Source organism: Neofelis nebulosa, chromosome 5 (genome assembly GCF_028018385.1).
Source record: "Neofelis nebulosa isolate mNeoNeb1 chromosome 5, mNeoNeb1.pri, whole genome shotgun sequence".
Classification (NCBI taxonomy): domain Eukaryota; kingdom Metazoa; phylum Chordata; class Mammalia; order Carnivora; family Felidae; genus Neofelis; species Neofelis nebulosa.
In genome coordinates this window covers 89,654,831-89,679,414 of record NC_080786.1, presented here as the reverse complement: position 1 = coordinate 89,679,414, position 24,584 = coordinate 89,654,831, and the positions used below count along the sequence as shown (strand labels likewise).

At 45.8% G+C, this 24,584-nt stretch overlaps 1 protein-coding gene across 23 annotated transcripts in view; it reads left to right on the top strand.

The window, feature by feature from the left end:
- Positions 1-24,584, top strand: part of KALRN (kalirin RhoGEF kinase) — a 672,273-nt gene that overhangs the window by 184,207 nt on the left and 463,482 nt on the right. For all 23 annotated transcript variants that reach the window (XM_058731109.1, XM_058731107.1, XM_058731105.1 and 20 more), the window contains exons 2-3: positions 8,521-8,595; positions 16,179-16,293. In XM_058731109.1, the coding sequence (XP_058587092.1) occupies positions 8,521-8,595; positions 16,179-16,293 (190 nt within the window). The remainder of the gene's footprint in view (positions 1-8,520; positions 8,596-16,178; positions 16,294-24,584) is intronic.

Sequence of the window (24,584 nt, the reverse complement as noted above, 5' to 3'; positions counted from 1 at the left end):
TACCCACATGTTTAAAGTGCTAATTAATAGTGATCTCTAATGCAGCTAATTTAGCAATGGTGTTACAAAATTTTGCTCTTCAAAAGTAGCCCATTAACCAGGTCTTTATATCTAATATTGACTTTAGAAAGTTAATATTGAAATTGGCCACAATTAGAGTTCATGCAGAAGCCAGAGAGAGAAAAAAGATAAAGATGGGATAGAAATAGGCAGGGGAGAAGGCCTGGGGGAGGAAGAGGCACAGCAGTCAGTAAGCATCATTTGTGTGGAGGGCATCATGGCACTGTGGGTGAATAAGAATCTGTCCTGGGGCATTCCTGAGCACAAGCTGTGTACTGGGAATTGGAGATACAGATATAAACACCCAGCCCAGACCTCTGGAGCTTAGGGTCTCGAAAGGGATCCAGATGTTGCAGTGGAGATGACACAACAGTGAGGGGTCTGCCATGTGACAGACAGAGAAGGAGGAGCCAGCATAGCCTGGGCAGGGGAGGTGTCGGGGAAGGCACCCTGGGCAAGATACCCAGCTCATCATAGCACAGGGCAGGAAATGGTCATTGTGGGGACTGATGAACAAATGCAAATCAGACTTCAGAGAAAGTAAACGTTGCTTCTCCCTGGTGTAATGACTACCCAGTCTGGCTACTGTCATCTCAAGTTCCTGACCGCTGCATGAGACCTAGTCAGTTTGCTTGGAAAAGCTTAGTATTTAGCATTTGCCAAAAGAGGAGCCCTTGTCTTTGTTTTTTCCCTTCTCCTTTCTGTGTTGAAATCAGATTAGCTGAGGCTTGTGAATGTCCTTCTCTTAGAAGTGCCTGGGAGGAGGAGAGCTCTGCTACACTGTCCTTCCTCCCATAAAAGTGAGGGAGGTTGCTGCTGAGGCTGGTTTGACATTTGCAGGTGTCAGTGTTGAGGGACCGAGGCTGTGCTGTGGGCAGATGGATCCCCAGGTGGGGCAAGGCAGGTGGAGCTCCACACTGCACAGTGTGTTCTGTTGCTGACACAAAGCTGCCCAGTCTCTTTCTTTACCAGATTTATTCCTTCCTCTTAGCACACACTTCCTGCCTCAGTGGCAGTTGTTTTAACTAGAGATCTAAGGAATATATTTATAGTCTCTGGAAGAGTTTTCCAACAGCCAGTTTCCTCAATAGCTTGTTAGCATCTGTAAAGAGGAGACAAGACATTCACCTCCATCTCTGTGTGTGTGTGTGTGTGTGTGTATGTGTGTGTGTGTGTGTGTGTGTGTGTGTTTCTCAACAGCTCTTTCTCTCTTGCTCTTACCCATTTCCTCTCATTCTTGCCACCCCTCTCTCTTTCTCTTGTGATAATAAAGGAAAGAGGTGAGGGAGAGAAGGGATAGTGAGGGGAATGAAGATAATCGCTCCCACCCACCAATCCCTTCCTTCCCATCCACAGCTGTACTGACAGTGTCTTCTCCCAGGGCTTTGCCCATCTAGTCCTACACATAAGGGATCATATCCTTAAGTCTCTTCCTTTTATGATTCAGTGCCACATTGCATCTTATTATGGTCTTACTCAAACTCCCAGCCTCCTACTGGCCTGGCAGCTCACATCAGGTACCTCACAGATAAGCATTTTTCCTGCCTCTCTTGGAACTTCAGAAGATAAAAAGAGACAAAGTTCTAGTGGCCCCCGTCCTCATATTCCAGCACCCACCTCAGCAAGGGCCACATGTCCCATCCTCCCCCACCTTTTGCACAGCAGAATGTGATACGGGGTTTGGGATCAGAGCCTCCTGGCTCCAGCTCTGTTCTGGAACCACAGCCTTCCTTCAGGACCAGCCAGGTTCCACCTAGCTCTGGCCTGTGCTGCGTTGTTGCAGTCCCAGCTCTCTGAGCTTCCAATGGCACTTGCAGCCACTTCTCTGCTCATGCCTTCCCAGGAGCCCACCCTACTGAGATATCAGTTCAGAGTGTGATCATGGAGCTCAGCCACCACCTCCATGCCCTCTTTTCCATCACTCCCTCATCCTACTTTTCTGTTCACCCCGTAAGCTCTCTCCATCTTTGGCACAGGGTCAGCTCGCCCCTCCTCTCTGCTGTGGCATTTGCTGCTTGCCACCAGGACACTGTTCTGTGGCCCTACCCTTACTCAAACCCTGGTTCAAAGATCACCTCCTCAGGGGAGCCATCCCCCTGATGAATCACCTCCTACTCCCCACTCTTGCTCTCAGTCCTCTAGCACCTGTGTATGCTTGGTTTTGTCCAGTATATCTGGAGCCTTTTTTGCATGACAGGCACTGTGTGCTGAGTGTTAAGGTAAGGCAAAGAGTAAGACATGGTCCCTGCCTCCAGGGTTTCAGAATCTGTTAATGGTGAAAAGAATGAAAACATAGAAATGACTTTCAGGAGAGAGAGAGGAGGAGGCACAGTCAGGGATGGTTCCACTTGAGGAGAAGGTCAGAGAAACTGCACGGAGGAAATGATGGATTCCAGAAAGATTGAACGGGTAGAATCAGCAGAACCAAGCACTGAACTGATATTTGGGATGTAGGAGTGGGAGGAGTCTAGAAGGCCTCCCAGGTTTCTGTTTGGGTAAGGTAGTAGGTAATGGCACAAATAATTAGGATACAGGAGATATAGGGCAGCCAGGCTGGGGGAGCGTGGGAGGGTCTTTGTCAGAACCTCAGAATCTGAAATTTCAGAAATCGTTTTTCATACAAAGTCTGGTAGCATCCTGGTCTCAGGGGAATTGGGCACTAGGTATTTTATTAGGCTGGAAACTCTCAGAGGGCAAAAATTGGGTCTCCCCTCCGAGGGAGAGAATTGCACTGTGTTCTCATTAGACATGGAGCTCCCTAGGGTGTGGGCACCTTTCTTTCCTCTGCTTCTCATCCAGTATTGCCCAGTGTTCAGGGCTTTGTACCTTGTGGGTGGGAGTGCAGGTGCATTGAAGAGGCATAAACCGACTGGCTCCTCTGCTCTCCAGGGTCATCTTGGAGATGGCGTCTTGGTCTATAAATGTATGTATAGTACTGACAGCAGTTAGAGAAAGCAGGGATCTGAGGATTGGGTTAGTGAGGAAGATTTGTTGTGAAATTAAACTATCTGATGCCAGAGAGAGTGGTTTAAGCTACCAAAATTCTGAGCAGTTTGGACAGGTGTTATTCATAACCACTCCTAGTGCCAAAAAACGCAAGACATGGTCCAGTCTTGGTGCCCTGGAGGGGAAAGTTATCTATCTCCTCAATGGTTTTTTTTTATTGCAGAACTGAGTCTGGGTGATGGGTTCCAGGATAGTGGCTGACTTTTTGGAATTGTTGGGCGGTGGTGAGAGGTCTTCTCACAGTGGAGGTAGGAGGGGTGGTGGGTAGCACTAGATTATATTTTAGAAGTTCTATTTAGACTAGAAGGATGTTTTTATGGATCTATGCCTCTGAGGCAATTCTGGAATAGAAAGACATACTTTAGTGTATAGATTTCTGTAAATGCAACATGCATATGAATCACTGGGGTTTCTTGTTAAAATGCAGGTTCTGATTCTGTAGGGCTGGGGTGGGACCTAGATTTTCCATCTCTAGCAAGGTTCTAGCTGGTAAGTGATGCTTGTTACTTTGAGTAGCAGGGCTTTAGGACTCACCTTTAGGAGACCTTTCCTTTGAGGCCCCTTATATTCTGTACAAATGATGTCCTGCCTCTAATAACAGTTCATTGTCCTGTCTACATATCTGTCTGTCTCTGCCTGCAAGCCCCCTGGAGAGCAGGGTCTATTGCCTATTTATCTAAGTACCTCCACACCTCACATAAGGCCTCACACATAATAGGTGCTCAATAAAGAATTGATGAAAGAATGACTCTGGGAATAGGAAGCAGTCCAAATTATACCCAAAGTAAGGCTTGGTCTCAAGAGCTCTTGGAACTCTCAATTGCAAACCAAATGTCTTCTGTGCAGCAGATCAGTCAGTGATTCAGGGCCACTTTGATCGAGGCTCCCATGCTGGACATACAGGCATGGACTGGAAAGAGGAAGTGGAGGCCTACCTGAGCATTGATGAAACAGGTTCAGGCCCACTCGAGGCAATGAGACAATATTAGAAAACTTAACAGTAACTTCTAAGTAAGTGCACATTAAGGGGGTATGGCTGAGAACCAAAAGGAAATAGAGAGCAATCCGTGGGTACCCTGGCAGCTTGCACCTCCAAATGCTCAACAGTTAGCTGTTTGTGTATTCACTTGTTGAAATCAGGGTTGCCAGGGGAGGCTAGCATGGAGCACAAGGCACCCAGCTGCCCTAGGGTGCTCACTGCCATCCTGGAGCCATGAAATGACAGATGGGGGTGGTGTGGGGGTTGGGACTATGACCCAAGGGCCAGTCCTCCTGTTGCCATGTGGGGCCCTGCGGAGGCTGGGGCCCAGAGTGAAGGAGATGGGCACTTTCCCGCATGGGGAAGCCTGACTAGGAAGAGGTGAAGAGGAACAGGCAGCAGCGATGTAAGCCTAACACATTTGGAGGGAGGAGGAGGCAAAAGTGGGGCTTGGAGAAGTCCCATGCTGGAGATCCTGGGGAGATGGCAGTGGTAATTTTTACTTCCCTAATAGATGCAGAGCATTTCAACTTTGCTAATTAACCAAACAGCAGGCTTGTAATTCTGACAGCAGCAGGACACAAATGGGGTGGGATGTGTGCTGAATGCCATCGAAGCATGCCTTTGTCCTTAAGAGAAAGCACGAAACTGACGTTGGGTCAGGTCCGTGAGGGTGCCCTCGGATTTTTTTTTCCCTGCAGTAACTCCAAAGGGCACAGGGACTTTCATTGCTTCTCAGGCTTTCTTTAGAGTTAGCAAGGGACCTACTGTTTCAACAGGCTTTTCTTTTAAAGGGGAAAGCTAATCTACAGTTGGTCTAGAGTTTGTAGTCTAATAGTGCTATTATCAAATATACCTTGTATCAGAGACAGCAACTTCAGAGATACAAATAACTTGCCTCTTTCAAGGTATGTATGCTTCACAGACGTTCTTCCATCACTAGCCTTCCACTTTGGTAACTTAGGCCGTCCACAGGACGGGGTGATGCGTCCTAGGCATCCCAATCCCTAAGCTGACTCCTAGAAAAGAATATGCTGGGAGGTCAGGGAAGGGTTGTTTTATCTTCCCCAAAACACACTGAACCTTGTTAGGGACTTTGTTCCCAGCGCTTTCTCTCAAAGCATATTGATCTGATAATCTGAGGATCTTAAAGGCCAATAAATATGAAGAAAAGTTTAAAACATCTCAGACTATCAGAGCTGAGTGGGACCCTGGAGGTCCTCTACCCAGATCACCAGCACTTCGCGTGACAGATGAGGCCTGTGACCTTGTGCATGTCATTTGAGAAAGGGTTACCATTTCATTCATTTCTTTATCCTTTCATCAAATGTTTATTGAACATTTTCTATGAGTCTGCCCAGACATGTACCTGATAGTGAAAACACGTTTCTATTTCATTGGTCCTGTTTGAGTTAGTTTTCAATGGACTTCCCCTTTATTATAGATGCTGACAGCTGGTTTCACAAGGGCCTGGGAGAATTGATACATAGGACCCTCAGTTGGTGCAAATAGGTTTTCTACTCAAGGTCACCAACTTCTGAGCTGCTGAGGTAATTAGTTTAGCTCTACTTGGCTTTACATAATGCATATATTGTTGAAAAGTTGTTTGTAATTCAATTTTTAGCAAGTGAAAAACTAATTCAGACCATTAAGGCAAGTTTTATTTAAAGAGACCCTGGAGCAAATCCTTTTATAATGTGAAAAATCTTGTTGTTGTTGCAAACGATTATTTCCTACTTAAGGATTTTATAAATCCAGACACTTCAGGTTTTCTTATGGTAGACTCACAACCTGGGAGATAACCCAGCTGTCTCTGAACCAAATCAGGGAAGACTAGCCTGGGAAAAGGAAGCCCTAGGAATCTTAGACCAACCAGCCCAACCCAAGATACAGACATTTACTCTGGCCAGTGGTTGCAAGCTGCATGGACAAGCCCCAGCCTTTCTCTTAGGCCCTGGAGTCTGGAGGGGAGAAGGAAGAGATGGGGCATGATGAATGGGGTGTGAGGGATGGAATTCAGAGCTCCCTCTTGCTCTCACTTCATGCATGGGAGCGATGAGAGGTTAGTATAGGGAACCTTTTGCTTCCATTGTAGCAAATTCCATGCTCTTCCTTAATGCCTGAGGACTTCGTGGAATTAGAGCCATCTGTACACTTAAAGGGAAGTAAGGGAGAGGAAAAGCAGTGGGAAAAACAAGACAGGAGTTTAGGAGAAAAGAGGGTTATGTGGATTCTCATCATACAGTGAAATCTCATTCGTTTGGGCCTTGCTCGTTTTGAACTTGTAAATAACTTGAAAGACTGAAGTTTAACTTTTCTTATTAAATTTTTTTCCTACAGAAATTAATAGTAAATGTAGTAATATGGGGGAGAATGTTTTAAAATTGATGGATACAAAGGTGTATTTCACATATAAAAATAGGCTATTTTAGGGGCACCTGGGTGGCTCAGTTGGTTGAGTATTCAACTCTTGGCTCCGGCTCAGGTCATGATCTTGTGGTCATGGGATCAAGCCCCACATCAGGCTCCACACTGAGTGTGGAGCCTGCTTGATTCCCTCTCTCTCTCTCTCTCTCTCTCTCTCTCTCCCCCTCCCCCCCTTGATCGATCTCTCTCTCAAAATAAATAAACTTAAAGAGATAATAAATTAATTTTAAAAAAGAAAATAGCTATTTTAATGCAAAGGCATCGTTCTACACAAACAATTCATGCATTAGCTCAATATGATCCTTGTCTAGTTGGTAAAGACTGATAGGACTTTTTTCCACCAAGGAAGCCCAAGCATCTTATTGTGTGAAGATGAAAAAACCCTATGTATCTATTTGTAAATTTTGTAATCATTTATATTGATCTTAAGCAGTTTCTACTAGTGAGATTTCATAGTTTTTCTGTGTTGGACATAAGGTCAGAGCGTAAATATCTGTACAAACTAAGGATAATAAGTATAAAACAATGCTTAGAGCTTTCTTTTTTATGGTGTTTTCTTTCTTCTGTTGCTCACATCCGTCTCAAAGTGAGCCTTGTGGCTGGTTATTCTAGAATCAGGCACTCTGAGCCAGCTTATGAAGAGAAGCAAATGATGAATAAAGAGGCTCACTGTCTTCATTTAGTGAAAAATGAAGAAGAAATAGGTGAAATGGTCAAAGACACGTTGTAAATTTGTTGGGAGTTAGGATATAACCCCTGACCGTGGAAACTGGCATTCTGAGGACACATCTCTCCTCCTTTCTGGTTGAGTATACAACTGGCTCATTTTCCCTTCCCTAGGCCAGTGATCTTAATCCTGGGCTGTTGCCAGAATTCCCAGGTGCGTCTCTTGAAACAGTCAATGTTTAGAGGTTGAGACAGTCCTGAGTGGGACCATCCTCCCCAGTACATTTCTCTGTGGACTGTCAGATTGGGACCACATGGGAGTAAGCCAAGTGGAGAAAGGCACTGGAGCAGGTGTCCATGGGCTCTGGTTCTGTTTCACTGAGCCGACGCAGAACCTCTTCTCTTCTGGGGTCCATGTGTGCAATACACAGCAGAGGCTCCAGTTATAGCTCACAGAGTGTGGGCTGGCTCTCCCTGAGAGTCCTTGTGGGTGGTCGGGTTAAATGTGGGGGCACAGTGGGCTGGCCTGGGGTTTTGTGCCTGTGTGCTGAGGCTTGTCTTCCCACACACCTTGCACTCACACTGGGCTGGGTTGCCTTTGAGGCTGTTTCTCCAGGCACATCATTATATTCCATTCTATGTGAGCCCCAGGCCTCTGCCTCCCACCCCCTAAGAGGAAGTCAGCTGGACCCCAGAAGGGACTTTGCAGCTGAGAAGTGAAATTTAGGCAGAGAATGTGTTCCTGGAGAAGGGAGTGTGTTTCCTTCCCAGGAGATTGGTGTCTCCCCACCTCCTGTCTGTTGTGGACTGGTGAGGGTGACATTGAGGGGGAGGAGGAAGAAGGCTGTTGCATTCAACTTAGCTTCCCACTTGGGGATATTGTGGTTTACTTTTCCCATTTGTACAATGAAGACTAAAAGTCACTGTGCCAGGTAGAGGAAAAGCAATAAACAATTATTTAGGGCATTGTAGTCCATCTTGATATTAATAAACCTGTTCCATAGATGTTTACTGAGTGCTTACTGTGTACCAGACACCATGCTAGGCAAAGAGGTACAAAAGTGGCTTTTAAAAAGCCCCATCATCAAGTTGCTCACAGCAGCAGGGCTTGTGGTTGTTGCCTGCCAGGCACGGAGCTTTGTATATGTGGTGGGGGCAACTTGGACCATCCTTTCCCTGGAAGGGACACCTGCATGGCCTGGCATCATGTGGAAGTGTCCTTCCTGTTGTGGACCCTCTCCTGCTCCATTGGGCTGGGCTGTAGCACCTGAACAAGGCACAACTTTTTGGCGCATGATAGCGTTGGGCCGCGGAGGGGGGTACCCGGGGATTCAGCCAGCTGGCCTCTTTCACCCTGATTCCTCTGTTTTGTCATCCCACAGGATCTTTTCGGAATGATGGTTTGAAAGCTTCTGATGTCCTTCCCATCCTAAAGGAAAAAGTGGCCTTCGTGTCTGGTGAGTGTTTGTGGAACTTTGCTCTATAAGAGACCTGGAGGAGTGTGTGTACGTGTGCATGCTAGCAGTCACTTCTTGGTGTGTGAGAGAGAAGTGGGGGATGGGGTGGCACTCAGGAGCCCCTGGCTGCATCCTTGCTCCAGAGGCAGGCAGAAAGAGGAGGGAGAGCTCTGACCCTAGCTGGGTGCTCTGGACGACATTCACCACCACAGGTGGGTGCCTCTCACCTCACAGCCCCCACACATACACCTTACCTCACCCCACCATCCCAGGCCTGTGAGGTCCCTCATGCACCACTAAGGTCCTTGTGGGAGATGGTCCAGTTGGAGGAGTCTGTTCACCTCACACATTCCCAGAGGTTTCATTTGGGTTCATCTCTGACTGGATCACAGAGAGGACATTAACATTTTTTTCTGGTTCCTCTTTATCTCTCCTTCCTGGCAAAGGGAACTCAAGTGAATGTTTATATCCATTCATTTACTTTTCTGAGTAATGACTTCCAAATATTTATTTCCAACTTTTCTCTCCAACCCATCTTGTGCACCTGCATCTTTTACTGTCTGATTCAGGGGTCAGCAAACTATAGCTGGTGGGCCAGCCACCTGTTTTTGTAAGTAAAATTTTACTGGAACACAGCCATGTGCATTTGTTCAGGCAGTATTAGTCTCCTATTGCTGCTGTAAGAAGTTACCACAAATTTGGTAGCACACAGCAACAGAAATTCATTGTCTCATGGTTCTGAAGGCCATGAAGTCAGTTACTGAGTCTGAAATCAAGCTGTCAGCAAGGCTGTGCTACTTCCAGAAGCTCTTATGGGAGAATTCACTTCTTGCCTCTTCTGGCTTCTGGTGGCTGCCAGCATTCACTCCCATCTCTGTCTCTGTGGTCACACTTATTCTCCTCTTCTGTCTGTGGCACATCTTCCTCTGCCTCCCTCTTACAGGATACCTGTAACTGCATTTAGGGCCCAGTCATTTAAGCCAGGCTCATCTTCCCATATCAAGATCCTTGACTCGGTTACATCTGCAGGTGCTTTTTCCAAATAAGGTAACATTTACAGGTTCCAGGGATTAAGACCTGATATTTTTTTTTGGGGGGGGGCTACTATTCAGCCTGCTATAGGTAGTGTGAATGGATGCTTTCTTCCTTTAGTTTTTTTGTTTATTTTAAAGAGAGAGAGAGAGAGAGAGAGAGAGAGAGAGAGAGAGAGAACGAACATGAGTGGGGGGAAAAGCAGAGAGAGAGGGAGAGAGAGAATCCTAAGCAGGGTCTGAACTGTCAGCACAGAGTGCTGCACAGGGTTCCAACTCATGGACTGTAAGATCATGACCGGAGATGAAATCAAGAGTCAGAAGTTTAACCAACTGAGCCACCCAGATGCCCCAATGGCTGCTTTCTAACTACAATCGCAGAGTTGAGTAATTTTATCAGAGTCCAGATAGTCATAAGCTTAAAATATTTACTATCTGGAGCTTTAAGAAAAGATTGGTGGCCTGTGATGTAATTGAAGGCAAGCTACAGGTGCACCAGCATCACTCTGGGTGCCAGTTCTTGAGTTCTGTAGACTTCCCTTGTAGAATCTCCAGCAGGGGCTGGGATGATGGCAGTGCCCCACCGAGGATCACAAGCATTCATGCCTTGTGGACTGAGCATTTGTTTCTGGATGATCCTGATTGTCCACAAGGAGTGGTGGTAGAATCACAGGGAAGAAGTGAGTACAGTCCCACAGGGCATGGCTGCACATCATAGGTACTACTGGCCTGGATGATGGGCAACAGACACAATGAAGAGAAGGGAGAGTGAGGAGGGGTTTAGAGGGAGGTGAAACCAAGCGGCAGGTGTCTCCCACCTGCTGAGAGGGAAGGTGAGAGACTGATGATTCAGAATGTGGAGATGGGATGTGAGAGCAAAGTATGAGATGGGAGTATGTAAGGTACTAGAGGTACTCCGTAGTAATAGTGATACCAGTGTTTTATTGTTGTTGCTGCTAGGTGAGATTGACCAAGAAGCTGCCTTTCTCCATTAGCGTTAGGGGCTTGTCTACCTTGTCAGGTAGTGAACCCCTGTCACTGCAGATGTTGAAACACAGGCTGAACAGCCCTTGGCAGGATCATGTGGCGGCAATTACGGGTAGAGGGGTTGGTAAGGCAACCTCCAAAGTCTTTGTAAGCTTGGATCTGAGTGTTTGCTGAACATGTGGGAGGACCTTGTGTGGAGGTCCTGAGGGCCGTTGGGCAGTGCTAGGCCCCTGACTTCTGCTGCTGCCCAGAGCCTGGCTGTAGGACATTGCCCACAGCCTCTATTGTTTACTTTCTACTCCCAAGTAGAGCTCAATCAGATCTTTTCTTCTTTAGGGCCCAGAGCTTCATCTAACCTGATGTCCTTCCTGTCCCCTGGGTCTCTTGCTAATCCTCCCATATCTCTTGTTCCCAAACTTCCTCTACCTGCAATGCTTTACCCACACTTTCTGCCATTTTGAGCCTCTGTTTTTCCCAAGTAAGTGCCCACTTTGCCTCCTCCAGGAGGCCTGCCTTGCTTTAGTGTAGAGCCTCTGAACACCATCCTGTTCTGCATCAGTTCAGGGCATATGAGTGCAGATACAGTAAACTCTGACATGGGGACCCTTGTTTGATTGTTCATAGCTTATTTTTTCCCATGTGAATTCAGTTGGAGCCCTGAGGCAGAGCTCAGCCAGCCCTAGAAAAAACCTTCCCAACTAGATAGAATTGTCCTAAGGGAGAACATAGAAACAATGTGCCAGGAAGACAGTCCAGCATGAGGCAGGTAGATGCTTCCCAGAGCAGGAGCGAGGGGGCTGGGGCTGTGCAGCTCGCTCCCTTGAACTGATGTGGGCTGACCAGCCTGGGGTGCGTCTTACTCATCTGCACGTGGTGCCAGGAGTTTTGGGCTTAGGGGACATTGTCTTCCCATGCCTGAGAAGGATGCTGAGGATGCTAGGGAGACAGCTGGCTGCATTAAAAACAAAAACAAAAACAAAACAAAAAAACCCAGAAACAAACCAATAAAGCCTCTTATATACTGAGCTTTTAAAAGACAAAACACAAGAATAAAACAAAACAAAGAAACCAGAATTAAATAATACAGTGTAGCAACTGTATTTCTTTCTGAGAAGGAAGGTGGTGACCAGAGAAACGAGCTGTCTCTTGTTCCTTTCCTCCTCTCCTCCTGCCCGCAGCATGGCCAGGGCAAAGGAAAGCGTGCTGCCATGGGAACGCACATTTGGAATAATCCAGTGCAGCCCAACAGCTTCTGTGTGTGGGCGTGTGCACGTGTGTGTGAGACAGGTTCTGTGGCTGTGCCTTAGGGAGCCTCTGTCATTCCAGCCTGGTGGTTCTGCTCTATACTCACAACCTATGGGCTCCCCCTTTGCCCTCTCTGGCTTCCTCTGAGTGCATATGCCTCCCACTCACAAGCACCCATTTATGCCTTTTATCCAATCTGCTTGTACAGGGCTTATTTCACCCCTATTATCATTTTGTGCAGTCACACCCTCCTTTTGGCCACCCCCTGATGTCTCTCTGCCTCCTGATCTCCCACCAGCAATGTTCTCTATGTTCCCAGGGAAATTTCATGCTGCCGTGGTACAGTCTTGTATACTGGACCTGTGTCTCTCAAAGTATGTTCCATAAAACAGCAGTCCCACAAGATGGTCCTCAAAAAAATGAAAAGGGGTCCTATGCTTAAATAAGTTTGGGAAATGCATATTATAGCCACCTCATGGAGATTTGCTGTGTCCATTAAAGCGCATGCCCATTAAACGCATGAAAGCATCTCCCAAACTACAGAATAACTTCATTCCCTTAAGGAAATCATGTGTATCCATTAACATCTTGCTAACTATTGTTACATTGGCCAGAATTTTGGTATGATGCCCTCAATGTATTTTTCTTCTCCCACCATCCCCCACCTTCCCCACTTGCCCTAACTGGAGCCTGATACCCCCTGAAAATTTTTGAGCAGCATTGTTCCTCTGGCTCAGTCAGGGAAGCCCTAATGGTCCCGCTTTTGGTCTTGCCTCTTCCCCAACCCTACCCTACCCTGCCTCTCTGGAAGGGGATCAGTGCTACTTCTAGAACATCAGACTGTCCCCTCCCTCTTTATCCTCTTTATACCTGTCCTGTAGCTCCTGGCAACAAAGCCTCACATGCGCAGGTCCACGGCAGGAATGTGATGAGTAAAGGAATACCAGCACCTTTTCAAAACTTGGCTACTTGTGTCTCATACCCTCTGGGATCCACCTCCATAATGCACACTGACTTCAGCAGGGAGGATTCTCATTCTTCATCCCTGTGTATCACGCTCTGTAATTTCAGCACCATATCAACTATCCATCCAATCCTACACCTTCATGGCTTCTCAGCCTCCTTGGCACCAAAGTTTTCCACCTCCTTATTTAGGCCATGAATATCTACGACCTTAACCCTTGATATGTGCATCCATGGACTTAGCCTCTTACCTTTGACCCTTTCTGGTGTTCTCCTATAAGTTGGGAAAGGATGGATTTCAGATGAGCAAAACATCTGTCCCCTCTTCTCTGGGAACTCATGATCCAGTAGGACATTTCCTACCTGCACTGGGTCCTCTCCACTTATGCATGCATTAGCTTTATTCTGCCTTCACTCAGGTTAGAACCTAACACAGATACGATGGCGAGACCTCCCAAAAGAGGTCTCACTGTGTCCCAGTTCCCTGCCTCATTCCTTTTAGCCTACCTCATACACAGTCCTGCTGTTCATTCTCTTGGGACACTGATCAGTGATGGTCTTCTCCCCTTTCTCCCAGCACCTCGAACCTATCCTGATCCTTGACAGGTGACCTCATTTGCTATTTCACCTAAAGAGTAGTGTCCCCCAGGCAGGCTGAATTTCTCCCACTCCTTCATTTATTTGTTTCCTCCTCCCTCTCTGAGTTGTATCAGCCTGCTTCAGAGAAGGGGACAGGACCCCTCTTCTTGCACCAGCTCTGAGGCCTTGTTCTACCCATTGTCCCACTCTTTCCAGCACAGTGATTCTCTTTCACTATGCCCCTTCCTCCTCTGCTTCCTACACACTTGCAAGGTCATCTCCTTTCTGAGAAACATCTGGCTGATCCTGCTGCCCCCTCTTGAATCCTTCTCCATGCTTACTGAAGGGACCGGGCTGCCCTGACCCAGGCTTTCTCCTTTCCCTCCCTCTCCTCTGCCATCTGGAACCTTCCCCAGCCATATTTATGAAACTCTTATTTCCAAGGGCAGAACTAGCTCTAGCTCAGGAAGGACAGTTCCAACAGTCTTATAAAGTCCGTAGTGAGTCTTTGCCAAACAAGCCAGTCTTGGCACTCCATGTTCTCATGGCTCTACTGTGTCTACGGAAAATCAGGAAGAAAGGCAACAACTGCAGTTAAAACCACCCAAGAGTGAAAATCCTTAGGATGGTTCATGGCTAGAGAGGAAGGTTGTGGGTACAAGAGATGCTCCCAGCTTTTGGGATGTAATGCCCCCGATTTTGAATCCAAGAGACCACCAAGGAGCCGATACCGATGCAAACACACGAGGGTTTATTTGCAAGCTCGAGCTTGGGCCCGAGTATACCCGACACAGCAGAGCAGGGACTTGGACCCCTAGGTTAAGAGGCGTAGCAGTTTTATAGGGGCCAGTGGCCAATGAGATTGTAACACACAGAAAGTTGCACATTCATGTCAGTCCACACGCAGGTGGCCAATTGAATTACAATTTACCCTATAGTAACTGTTTGAACTAGCCTATCACTCTGGTCAGAATTGACGTGCAAGTTTGGCGAGCAAAAGGCGGGGTTTACATTCTTTGGCGGTTAGGGGTTCCGCATACCTAAATGAGCCGGTTTCCAGTAAGGGTGTGCTCAGCGGCTTGACTAGGGTGGGGGAGTGCCTTAAGCAATAAGTAGGTCATGTGGGGGTTATACATGAGATGGTGGGTGTAGCACAAAATGGAATTAGTCTTGCTCTGCTTGTCCAGGGGTAGGGGATTTTTGTTAAATTCCTTGGGTCCCACAGGGAAACCTTCCATTTAATCCTCTGCTTCCTTTTCCTCATGTGGAAGGCAGTTGGGAAATGGGGATCATTTCCAAGATAGATGAGTTGGGGTGGTTTTTCATACAAAGAACCAGGGCCCATGGTATGGAAGGTCTGGAGCTAGGGGCCCAGGTCCCACACTGTGGTGTGTCTACACAGATCGCCCTGCTGTGGGGCTGGAAGTGGGGGTGGTACTGCTGAAATGTTTTCTCATCAGGGCACGTCCCTCACTGGCCTGATCTTGTTTGATCCTTTTCTCTTTGCAGTCTTCCTATTTCCTCCTCAGGAGTATCCTTGAGTGGTTTAGGTTTTGTTTGTCGAGCTTCCCTTCTGTCTGTATGGCTTCTGGACCCCACAATCAGAGGGAAACATTATTCATGAACTCACACTTGGGTGGGGACCCTGGGAGGCTCTGCCTTTCCTTGAAGAGCTCCTTATTCAGAGGGCTGAGCTTTAAGCTTCTTTTCTAGTATTGGTGATGGCCATGCCACTTCCTCCCCCTTCTTGAATTGTATCCCCTTGTGGTCCCCACTCTGGAGGATGTCAGGCAGCTGCCTGGGATGTGTGCAAGAGTCTGTGATCATGACAGGGGTTTTCTGTGCATAATAACCAGTGCCTGTAAGGATGTACCTTAGCTTTGTCCTCTGTGACCCTCCTGAGAAACTTGGCCCTGCTTCCTAATCATAGCACACATTATAGAATAAATCTTTAAATCCTATAATAAATAGTGAAAAGAAAGTTTAGAAAAAAGAAGAAAAAGCAACCATGTAAAATCCCAGCTGTCTAATAGCAACAATGATCATCATTTCACTATACTCCTTCCTGCTTATTTTAATGTGATATTTAGAAAACATTTATAATCATAGTGTGTACATATGCATTTGCCATGATTAAGACCTTGAGCATCCTTGTTTCTGATCAAGATTCCTGTACTCCTCTAGCAGGAGTGACAGGTGGTACCTCAGGCAGGCAGACAGGCAGGGGTGGAATCTTGACTGTGTAGAAAGCACTTAACATCTTTTCTATGAATCTGAAAATCTCCCAGCAGTGATGTCCTGGATGGATGCTTTAAGGGTTTCTCACTACAGTAGTCAGTTCATCTTGAGCACTTCTACCTCACAGAGGTCTGCAAAGAGAAGTGAATTGAAGGTTAAATTTTCAAAGACCATAACACATTCGATAGCTTGTTTTCTCAATGAGAGCAGTCACCACCACCTTCATTATCATCTCACAGTTGTGGAGAGCTTTATGTTTTAAAGTGCTTCCCCATCAGTCCTTGTGGCAACCCTGTAAGATGCTCATCATTATTTTCAGGTGCACTTTGCAAATGAGGTGTCAGAGAAGTCAAAAAGTCTTGCCCAAGGTTACACATGTTAGCTACACCCAAACTCCATACCCTTCACCTAACCAGTGACTGCATTTCTCCGGGCATCATATTTCTGCCTGTTTCATCCAGCACTCAGATGGAATTCTTTTTTCTGTGCAGCATGCTTTCCAGCTGGTTTTCTTAACCGCCCTCCTCTTCCTCCCTACAGGGGGCCGTGATAAGCGAGGTGGACCCATTCTGACCTTCCCTGCTCGCAGCAATCATGACAGAATAAGACAGGAAGACCTGCGGAAACTCGTGACCTATTTGGCCAGCGTGCCAAGGTAAGGTGAAGGGGAATATCCTGCCGGGGAGTGGGGAACTGGGCTCGTGTGAGTGAGCTAGAATGAGCCTCCATCCCAGCCCGGGCAGTTGTTTCTGCCCTTGGAGTGGATTCTAATTATTCCTGGAACAATGTCACCCATTGTTCACCTTGTTCTCATCATTCCCATTGTTACTGCTGGGATCCATATGAATGGAGTAGGAGCCCTGGGCAGAGGTGAGGACCAGGACAGGCCCTGGAGTGGAGACTCTGTGGCCTGAGGAAGAGGGTGGGAAGCTGCTGTTTTCCTTAGGGAAGTAGGAAGTTAGCTGAGTCCACCTTGGCTTGTGCAATGGGTTGTTTTCAAAACTTACGGCTTGTGAATATGGTTTATGGCTTTTGGAGTTTGGGACAAATAACCCCACTTGAATCATACAGTTAGACTGAGCCCTCAGTCCAATCTAGATCACACATTTTCAGCAGGGTTAATATTGTCTCTAAGGAGGATGAAAATTGGTTCTTGGTGTGGGGGGTAGCAAAAACCTGTCCTTATATGTATTAAGCACAGGTATATATACGGTACCTAAAAAGGTATACAATATATTCACGGCATTAAATTTTCATTGACTTGACAATTGAGGAAGGAAGCATAGAAAAGTTCTTTTGGGGCAGGGAACGATGATCATTTTAACAGGTTGAGAAACATTGGTTTCCAAGTGTTTCCTGGTGGTGCTGGCCATGGAGGTGGTGGAGAGAGACGTGTTGAGGCCATGGTCTGTATCTTTTAAGAAGGGAGAATAAAGGCCTTTGTAGACTCAGAGAATCACAGAATGTGAATGCTGGAAGAGCCCTGAGAAGCTGTCTAGGCAACTACATGTTGTGCTCTGCTTAGGAATTAGGGTCAGTAGGGATGAGAGCTGCTCACTGGGCATCAGTGTCAGTGGCTGGCCTAGAACTCTGCCTTCCTGACTCCTGATCCAGGGCTCTCCTGTCCTTGCACTTGGCCAGAGAGATTTCTGTTCTCTGCCACTTAACGGAGCTGGAGCCTGTCAAGTGTTTCTTGTGGCAAATGAGAAGTGGTACTTTGGGCCTTCAAAATCTTCTTGTCTCTGTGCATTTTATAGGAGAATTAGTAAATTATAGACAGGAGCTCCATATTCAGCTCCGCCTCTGCTAGGAGACCTTGGATAATTGTTGCAAGCGCTGATTAGTTCTTGAAGCAGGTGTCAAATGAGGCAAGCGCTAGATCTCGAAGTGCTATGAGGGAGACAAATGTAAAGGGATTGGTGGATGGTGATGGGCAGGTGGTAAAGGAGTTTTAAGAGCAGCCATCAAGTGCTTGGGAGGATATTGAATAGAATGGGGAGCCCTGAAGAGCCCCAGGCAGAAGGCTGTGAACAAATAGATGTTGAATAGTGTCTATTTTTTTTCTTTATGATATCCGCTGGAGACCAGAAAAAAAGATAAAAGGTCTTAAGTTCCAACAAAAGGGACTTGGGTTCTATGCAAAGAAGAACTTCTAAACTTGGAGTGCAAGAGTCTTTGGATGAGGAATAGAATAGAATATATATTTTTTTTCTTGGAGGTCTTTGGAGAGAAGAAATATTCCCATCTGTCTCAGAGGCAAGGAGATGGACTAAATAACCCATGATTGATGTAGGTAATTTAGCAATTTAGTCATCTAGGGGCTAAGCAGTTTTAAAAGCACCTTTCCCAAGTATACTACTATCAGGCATAAAACCAGGCATTTTCTAAAGCAATTTACAAGAAAAGTTTTCACGGAGACCCATGATGAACTCTTAGTTCTTTCAGAGCCAGAAGAAATTGGGGTCCCAGGAGATACGAAAGGTATATTTTTTTCCTTTCTGGTATGTTTTTCACATCCCTGCAGCTAATGTACACTTACCTTCTACAGAATAGAAGGTAAAAGAGTTTGAAGGACACTTTTCTTCATTCTGATTTGTTAAGCAAAGATAGGACAGAATAGATTGGAAGCAGTTAAAAGGAAAGATTTCTGCTGGGTGAAGGGGAATGAAACCCAAGAGGGGCTGAAAGGAAGGTCACAGATAAGGAGAAGCAATACATTATCATTGAAGGAATATACTAGATGGTAGCTCTTTGCCTCTCAGAGGGTGGTCTCAGGCATTGCCCCTGAGAAAGGAAGAGGTTCTTCACGGGTTCTGGCAGGTGGGGGGCAGGACTCCTGTTGCTGCCTTCAGTGGGAAGGATTTTCCTTGGAGTTCTGCCACCTCTGTCCCAAGGGCTCTTGTTCAGGAGGAGTGTGAGTACCTGGCAGGCTGCAGAGTTTACCAACTAGTCATGCCACTCATGTCCCCAAGTTCACATATGACTACTGTTGGAAGCAAAACCTGGAACAGAATTGTTCTAAAGACACTGAAGTCTAGGGAGGGAAACTGAAGAACTTAGTGGGTCAGATAATATTTGCCACTCTTCTGCTAACCACAGGTTTGGGAAAGAAGGGAAACTGTGAAAATGAATAGTTAGACGAGGTCAATGATACTGATGAGAAGAAATGATCTATTCTGGGTCATGGCCCAGGAAGCTAAAAGACAGGCTCCTTTTGGGGTGGAGTGTGCTCTACAGACTGGTGTAATCATCTGTAGGTGACATTTGACATTTATTTATTCATGCATTCATTCATTCTTTATTTATTTAACAAATATTTAGAGCCTCTGTATGCCAGGCTGACTGAGTGTTCATGGTGAGCAGGAAAAGATATTTTGGTAAAGTTAGGTAAAACCTGGATATTCCCCTACCTTGTACAAACCAGTAAGAATAAAGGGCAGTGCAATATATGACTGTGCTGGTAGCATAAGAGATGAGCTGGCTAAAAGAAGGCAGGCAAATAAGGACCAGTAAGTGATGAAAGAAGATCCTGAAATCTAAGGAATGAGTCATCTTGACGGCCATTTCTGGCACTATTCTAGAAAAGATGATTAAACAGATGGTTGTGGTAATTTATAAATGAATGGGAAGAAATAGTCCCACCATCCTCTGTGAGGGCCAGGCCACATCTGGACCACTGCATTCAACTCTGCAACACTGAACTCTGCCAGTCCATTTTTAAATTAAAAAAAAAATTTTTTTTTAACGTTTATTTATTTTTGAGACAGAGAGAGACAAAGCATGAATGGGGGAGGGTCAGAGAGAGGGAGACACAGAATCTGAAACAGGCTCCAGGCTCTGAGCTGTCATCACAGAGCCCGACGCGGGGCTCAAACTCACGGACCGCGAGATCATGACCTGGGCCGAAGTCGGCCGCTTAACCGACTGAGCCACCCAGGCGCCCCCCATTTTTAAATTTTTAAAAAATTTTTTAAATGTTTATTTTATTTTTGAGACAGAGAGAGACAGAGCATGAACGGGGGAGGGTCAGAGAGAGAGGGAGACACAGAATCCGAAGCAGGCTCCAGGCTCCGAGCTGTCAGCACAGAGCCCGATGCGGGGCTCGAACTCAGACCGCGAGATCATGACCTGAGCCGAAGTCGGATGCTTAACCGACTGAGCCACCCAGGGGCCCCTTTTAAATTTTTTAAAAATGTTTATTTATTTTTGAGAGAGGGAGGGAAGGAGGGAGGGAGGGAGGGAGGGTGAGAGAGAGAGAGAGAGAGAGAGAGAGAGAGAGAGAGAGAGAGAGAATGAGTGGGGGAGGGGCAGAGAAACAGGGAGACAGAATCTAAAGCAGGTTCCAAGCTCTGACCTGTCAGCACAGAGCCAGCACGGGGCTCGAACTCATGAGTTGTAAGATCATGACCTAAGCTGAAGTCGGATGCTTAACTGGTTGAGCCACCCAGGTGCACCTCTGACAGTTCGTTTTAAGAATCCTGTTGACCACTTAGAGTATTGTCAGGGGAGCAGCGTATTGAAGAATCCACAGACTGGGTGTCTCTGTAGTTAAAGGATTGAAGGATGTTTTCTGGCAGGAATGAAAATGGAAGAACAGTGATTCCTGACTTCAGGTGTCAGGAGAGCTGTCCCAAAGAGGAGGGAGCAGGCATGGTCCCTGCTGCATCAATGGGTAGAAGTGAAGAAAGAACCTGCCCACCTGGGAGCTGTCCAGCAGTAATGCTGCTGCCCCTGGAGAAAGTGGGTGGGCTTTCTGTCAGCTGGAGACTGGGTGACCTTCTGTTAGGGATACTGTAGGAAGAATTCCTCCATTGGGCTGGAGGCTGGATTAGATCATTTCTAAGATTTCTTGCCCCAAATTTTGTGTTTCTATGATATTGGGGGAAAAATGCATCATAAAATCTAGAACCTCAAAACAGAGTACTATTACCCCCACTAACATACACGTCATTTCTGAGGCTCACTAAAAAAGTTAGGGCCTGGGATTTCACTTCAGATGATATCTACATCTGAAATCCTGAGAGAACTGCTTTCTAGTTCCTTTGGACTCTGTGGGAATTTGGGGGCATCATGTGGGACCAAGGATCATCCTGGAGTGTGACAGTTTGGAACAGTCCTGCTTACTCTTTTGGGATCCATCTTGGCAGGAATTAAGTTTTTTCCAACTTCCCTTTTGTGCCTCTGATGGCTTTGAGCACCCATCTCCAGGATCTTCTCCATGCTTTCTGTCATCTTGTTTTGAGGAATCACAGACTAGCAGTGTGGGAAGGGGCCTGAAAAGCCTTCTGGTTCAACTTGCTAATAAGTCCACTTACTGAATTCAACAATGTTTACTGAGTGCCTACTATGAGCCAGGGCCTGGATAGGCATCTTGGTGGGCTCTCGTGTTATCTTTTCTGACTGTCATCCATGCTATACTTAGCTAGCTTTTTTATCCTGCTCTGCTATCTGTTTGCAGCTACTTGTACATGAAAGGAACAGAAGGCAGATACTCAGATACAATCAACTGATGAATTTTCCTAGAAATTGAGGGACAGGATAGAAAATGTAGCCTGAGAGTAAATAATTGCCCAGGCAGAGCTCACAGTGTGGATAATCTACTCACCGTGATTATTGAGAGTTGAACAAATGCTTGAAATAGGAAATTCTAAGTATCTAGTAAAAAAAAAAAACAACCTGGATTATTTTATTGCATTGAATTTCTCCTCTTCATCGTCCTTGTTATCCTGCTTTGTCATGACCATCTTTCTGCTACTTCTAAGGGCACTGATTGTTAGCCCCTTGATGTGTCTGCCACTTAATTCTGCTCTTAGCAGGGCAGCTGAGATGTTAAGTGTTCTGGCAAGAATTGCAGATATCATACTGGTGAGGAGAGATGACAAGAAATTAAGATGGGATATTCTGTAATGCCAATCAAACCAAAGTGCCAATATTCACAGCTTATTATTTGATAACACTTGCTCTTGTTCTACTGACTTCAGCAAGAGATAAATTGGGCTTATAGCCAGCACTGTCTTTGTACAGCATCACCAGAAAATAGAAATATGCAGAATGAGCCAGAAAGACAGTTAAAAGATGAGGAGGTAAAAACTGCAAGGGTTTCCTCCCACTATATTCAGCCTGAGAGAGCCCAAGCTATCCAAACTATAATCACTGAGTGCGTCTTATTGCAAGGGCCTGTTGAGATGTGTTGTTGGCATTCTGTCCTTTGTTCTGAGATTATCAGTTAAAGGCGGAGGTAGGGAGTAGTGACGGGAGGTCCAGAAAATAGGACCAATGAGAGCATTGTCCAAAACTTATGCCTTTTCACACTCATTTTAAATTTATTTTGTTGCTTATGTATAGAGGGCTTATAATTTTTATTACAGTTCCAGATTCTACACAAATTGAGCAATAACAGTTAAGTGTCCCTTTTGTTAAGCTGTGTGTAACACAAGTCCTGAAGAGCAAATAGTGTTCTACTCTGCTGCTAAAGAGTGTAAAATCACAACAGTAACTACCCTCATTAGTGATCACTCTCCTTGGAGCTGTGCAGACCTTCCAACAAAGGGAAGAGAAGTGTCCTAGGATGGCAGAAGATACCGAGGTTCAGATCCCAGCTCTATCACTACTCAGTAAGGAAGCTAATGGCCACTCAACCTGGGTAATCTGAGAAGAGATTAAGGAAGGTACAATTTATAGTCACGCGGGCAGGGCACAGGGAAACCAGCAAGATTTGGATTCCCAAGTTATACCAGGGCTAGAAACAATAGGGAGGGGAGATGATACTACTTCTAGCCCTGAAGGGCAAGACGATCAACAGTTCTTAGAATCTGGAGAGAGACGGCTGTGTGAGAGGGCCACCTGACAGGAGCTGTGGCTATGGGTGATTCCATGATGGGGGGCAAGGGGAATCCAGACTCTTAACTTCACTGTCCTTTCATTCTCTGACCTCCTGTCATCGTTTGTCATTGACTGAATGCAACCAAAGCCAGCTAAGTCCATTGATGCAGTCCATGTGGGTCAGCCTCCTAGGTCGTTGGCTTGAGGGGAGAGGATGGAGAATGGATTTGGAGGGGCAAATGGAAGGTATTTGGCATGGGGTGAGACCTGGGGCATATTATTCAGTATTTCTGAGTCTAATGTTCTGATTTTTAATTTAGGAAAAGAATGCCCATCCCACAAGTGTGTGGTGAAGAATTATCTAGCAATCTCTCTGTAACACCCAGGCGCTCAGTACTTCTTAGTCTGTCTCCTAAAGTATAATAATAATAATTATTATACTTTATATATATATAATTATATATATAATAATAATTATTATTATCCTGTATATACACATGCACATATAGTAATATTTGTTACCTATTAAGGAATAGATATAATGTATATGTAAGTTATGAAGCATAATAATAAAATGAACATCTGAGAGCACACCCCTCAACTTTAAAAGTAGAATGTCACCTGTAGTGACATTTGAGGCTACCTGTGGCTACCTGAAGCTACCTGTGGCTCTTCCCCACCATGAACCCCCCTTCCCCCCCCAAAAAAAAAAAAAACAACCATTACTCTGAGTTTTGTGTTTATCCTCTTGCTTTTTTGGTATAGTTTACCACATGTTTTCATAAACAATATGTTGTTTAGTTTTGCTTGTTTTTTTTTTAAATTTATTTATTTATTTATTTATTTAATTTTTTTTTTTCAACGTTTTTTTAAATTTATTTTTGGGACAGAGAGAGACAGAGCATGAACGGGGGAGGGGCAGAGAGAGAGGGAGACACAGAATCGGAAACAGGCTCCAGGCTCTGAGCCATCAGCCCAGAGCCCGACGCAGGGCTCGAACTCACGGACCGTGAGATTGTGACCTGGCTGAAGTCGGACGCTTAACCGACTGCGCCACCCAGGCGCCCCTTTTTAAATTTATTTTTACATTTATTCATTTTTGAGAGAGAGAGAGAAAGAGAGAGAGAGTGTATGAGCAGGGGAAGAACAGAGAGAGAGGGAGACACAGAATCCAAAGCAGGCTCCAGGCTCTAAGCTGTCAGCACAGAGCCTGATGTGGGGCTTGAACCCACAAACTGGGAGATCATGATCTGAGCCGAAGTTGTACACTTAAGCAACTGAACCACTCAGGCGCCCCTAGTTTTGCTTGTTTTTGAGTTTTATACAAAGGGTATCATACCATATGTAGTTTTCTTTGACTAGCTTTTTTAACTACTGTGGTATTCAACAACATGGATGAATTTTCAGATGTGATTTTAAGGGGGAAAAGACAATGTGTCCAACCCCTGGAATTGATCTATTAAGTAATAAATAAATGCTAGCAATTATTATTTTTAACCTACATTATTGTGCTGTTATAAGTATTTGATATGCATAACTTCGAGGTGAGTATGTTTATTTCCTCTTTTACATATGAGGGGACTGTGGCTCCAAGAGGTTAGGTAACTTGCCTAGGGACACAGAGCCAGTATAACAAGAAGCTAGGTGCTTTAGCACCAGAGCTTGAACTTTTATCCACTGAGGGGATGAGGAGCCAGAGTAAGGGACGCCATGGTGATGGAGTGCAGGGGACACATCTGGGGAGAGTAGGATGGGCTAAAGATTGGTTTGGAACAGGACAATGGAAGAGGGTGGTAAGGAGATGAGGGGGCCTACAGGTGTAATGATGGTGGACAGCAATGGTCTATGCATCAAACCTGCTTTCTCTAAGGTTCTCTTTGGATTCTAAGTGTGAAGGTTGCTGCAGGTGTGGAATGCAGATGGTGATTGCCTCACACCTGGTTTCTACTGGTTAAGGCAGCCATGGTGACTGTGGATGTGCTGGACAATGGTGGTGGTTGTGGGGAGTGCCTCAGAATTTCTCCCCCAGGTGCAGATGTGTAAATGCTCCTTATTTATGCTCATCTGTGGGTGATAGTCAACTATGCTTTAGTGACCACATAATACCAAGAGATGTAGTGAAAA